This window comes from Gaeumannomyces tritici, assembly GCF_000145635.1.
Source record: "Gaeumannomyces tritici R3-111a-1 unplaced genomic scaffold supercont2.117, whole genome shotgun sequence".
Taxonomy (NCBI): Eukaryota; Fungi; Ascomycota; class Sordariomycetes; order Magnaporthales; family Magnaporthaceae; genus Gaeumannomyces; species Gaeumannomyces tritici.
In genome coordinates, this window is record NW_008804661.1 from 3,899 (window position 1) to 6,104 (window position 2,206).

The following is a 2,206-nucleotide window of genomic DNA, read 5'->3' on the forward strand; positions in this document are numbered from 1 at the left end:
GGGTATTTACCCGCTAGGGTCCGGTATTTTCCCTATCCTATAAGCTCGTTTACAATAGGCTTGCTTTATACGCTTAAACAATCTTTTTCGTAATATCCCTTTTTAAAATCCACGAATTTTCCGATTTGTTGTAATTTATCCATTTAACCAGGTATTTTCGTTTCCGCAAAAGCCCTTTATATTTTAGCAAAGCTTTTACTTCGAAGCTAATTCCTTTTTTTTTTTCGATTTTTGGTTTTTTATTTTTTGGTTTTTCGCCGGGCCTTTTTTTAAACGCCCGCAATAAATTTGCCGGGAATACGTTATATATTCGGTAATTTACCGGAAGCTTTAACCGGAACGCCAAACCGGTTAACCCAATTATTTTTAAAACTTGGAAAGGTTTTAACCATTTGTTCGATAGCTTTTTTAACGGCCTTTTTATTTTAATATTTGCCGTACTTAATAATACCCAATCGCTTACCCCGAAAGGTACCGGGGTTTTGCTTTTATTATAATACTTTTTATACATATTATTTGCTTTTTTTAACAATTTTTTGGCTTGTTTTTTAATTGCTTCCAAGGCCCCCGCTTTAATTTTAACCGTTGCCGAAGGTTTTTTTTTTAACTACCCAAAGGTTATAAAGCTTTCGTAGGTAAAACCTTATTAGCAAAAACGCCGGGGTTTTTTGCAACCCCGAATGCACGCTCGTATTGTGCATTTACGTTGCTAAATGCAATAGCGACGCTTAATCGTTTTGCTTTTCGTAGCAAAAGCACCGGAAATAATGCTTTATTGTTTAATTCGTCCGTTCCGTTTGCCCGTCGGTTTAAAAGTGGTATGCTATCGATAGCCTTTTTTTAACTTTTAAGTGTTTGGCAAAGGTTATCCAAAACCCGTTTGTAAATAATTTGTCCCGGTCCGATACAATTCCTTTAAGCGTTTCCAATAGCTTTTAAACGTATGCAAATAAAAGGTTTTTTAATCCTTTACTAATTAATTTCGTAAACGTTGGGATAAAAAAGCTATATTTAGTAAACCGGTCGACCATTACCAATATTGCGTTGCGCTTTTTGCCGGCTTTATTTACCAACGTTAAAAGCTTTTCGATAAAATTTATCGATAGCTTTTGTTTTGGGCGGTTTAGTACGGGCAAAAGTATTAATAACCCGTAAAGTATTTGTATTTTCGGTTTCGTTTGCTGGCATATTTAATACGTCCGTACGTATTTGCGTACGTTTTTAGCCATACCCGGTTATTTAAATTGCCGTTTAAGCTTTTTTAAAATTTTGGCTATGCTTTTGTAACCCCCCGTTGGGCTATCGTATTATTTTTAAAGCATTGTTTGTTTAAGCGGTGCTAAATTTAAAATTTAAATTTTTTTTTGTATTTAAGCAAGCCGTTGTTAATTTTTTAAACGTTAAGCTTGTTTTTCCAGGTATCGCTTTAAACGAAATTGTCCTTTGCTTATGCTTCGAGGATGCGTTTTAATATCGTTTTAATGTTTTTTTTAGTGGTAATTGTCCTTACGTAGGTTGCTTTTCGAAATTTGGCTAACAAATCGCTTTGGAATTCCTTTTTTGCTATATTGGTTTTCCCGTTTATTGGTATGTTTTGGGAACGTTTTAACAAATTATCCGCGGGGTTTCGGTATTTTGGCTTTTATTTAATCGTAAAATCGTACTTTGCTAAATTTTCAAACCATTTTGTTTAGCGTTTTATTACTTTTTCCTTTATTAAAATATAGGTATGGTTTAAATGGTTAGTAATTATTTTAACAATTTTTTGTAAGTAGGCCAGGTAATACCGTTACTTTTCGAAGGTTTTTACGATTGCTAGCAATTTTAAATTAAGGATTGTATAACGTAGCTTTCCTTATCGTAGCTTTTTTAATATGTAAGTTACCGGGTGCTACCGGCCGTTTTGCAGTTGCAGCAATACCGCCTTTATCGCAAAAGCCAAAGCGTTAGTCCGCACGCACAGCGATTTCGAAGGGTCGAAATGCACCAATACCGGAGCTTTCGTAAATAGCAACTTTAATTTGCAAAAAGCTTTTTTCGTAATACTTTTTAAATAAAATACGGTGTTTTTGCTAAAAAGGTTCGTTAAAAGCATAGTAATTTTCGCGTAACCTTTTACGAATTTCCGATAGTACCCCGTAAAGCCCAAAAATATTTAAATGTTTTTAACGCTTTTCGGTATCCTTTACTTTAAAATTGCAATAAC

At 34.1% G+C, this 2,206-nt stretch overlaps 1 protein-coding gene across 1 annotated transcript; it reads right to left on the minus strand.

The window, feature by feature from the left end:
- Positions 1-115: 115 nt before the first annotated feature.
- On the minus strand, positions 116-511 carry GGTG_14056 (hypothetical protein; the record flags this gene model as incomplete). The annotated part of the gene is made up of 1 exon (XM_009231983.1): positions 116-511. A coding segment is annotated over one exon (396 nt), but the record flags the coding sequence as incomplete, so codon positions are not given.
- Positions 512-2,206: the final 1,695 nt, after the last annotated feature.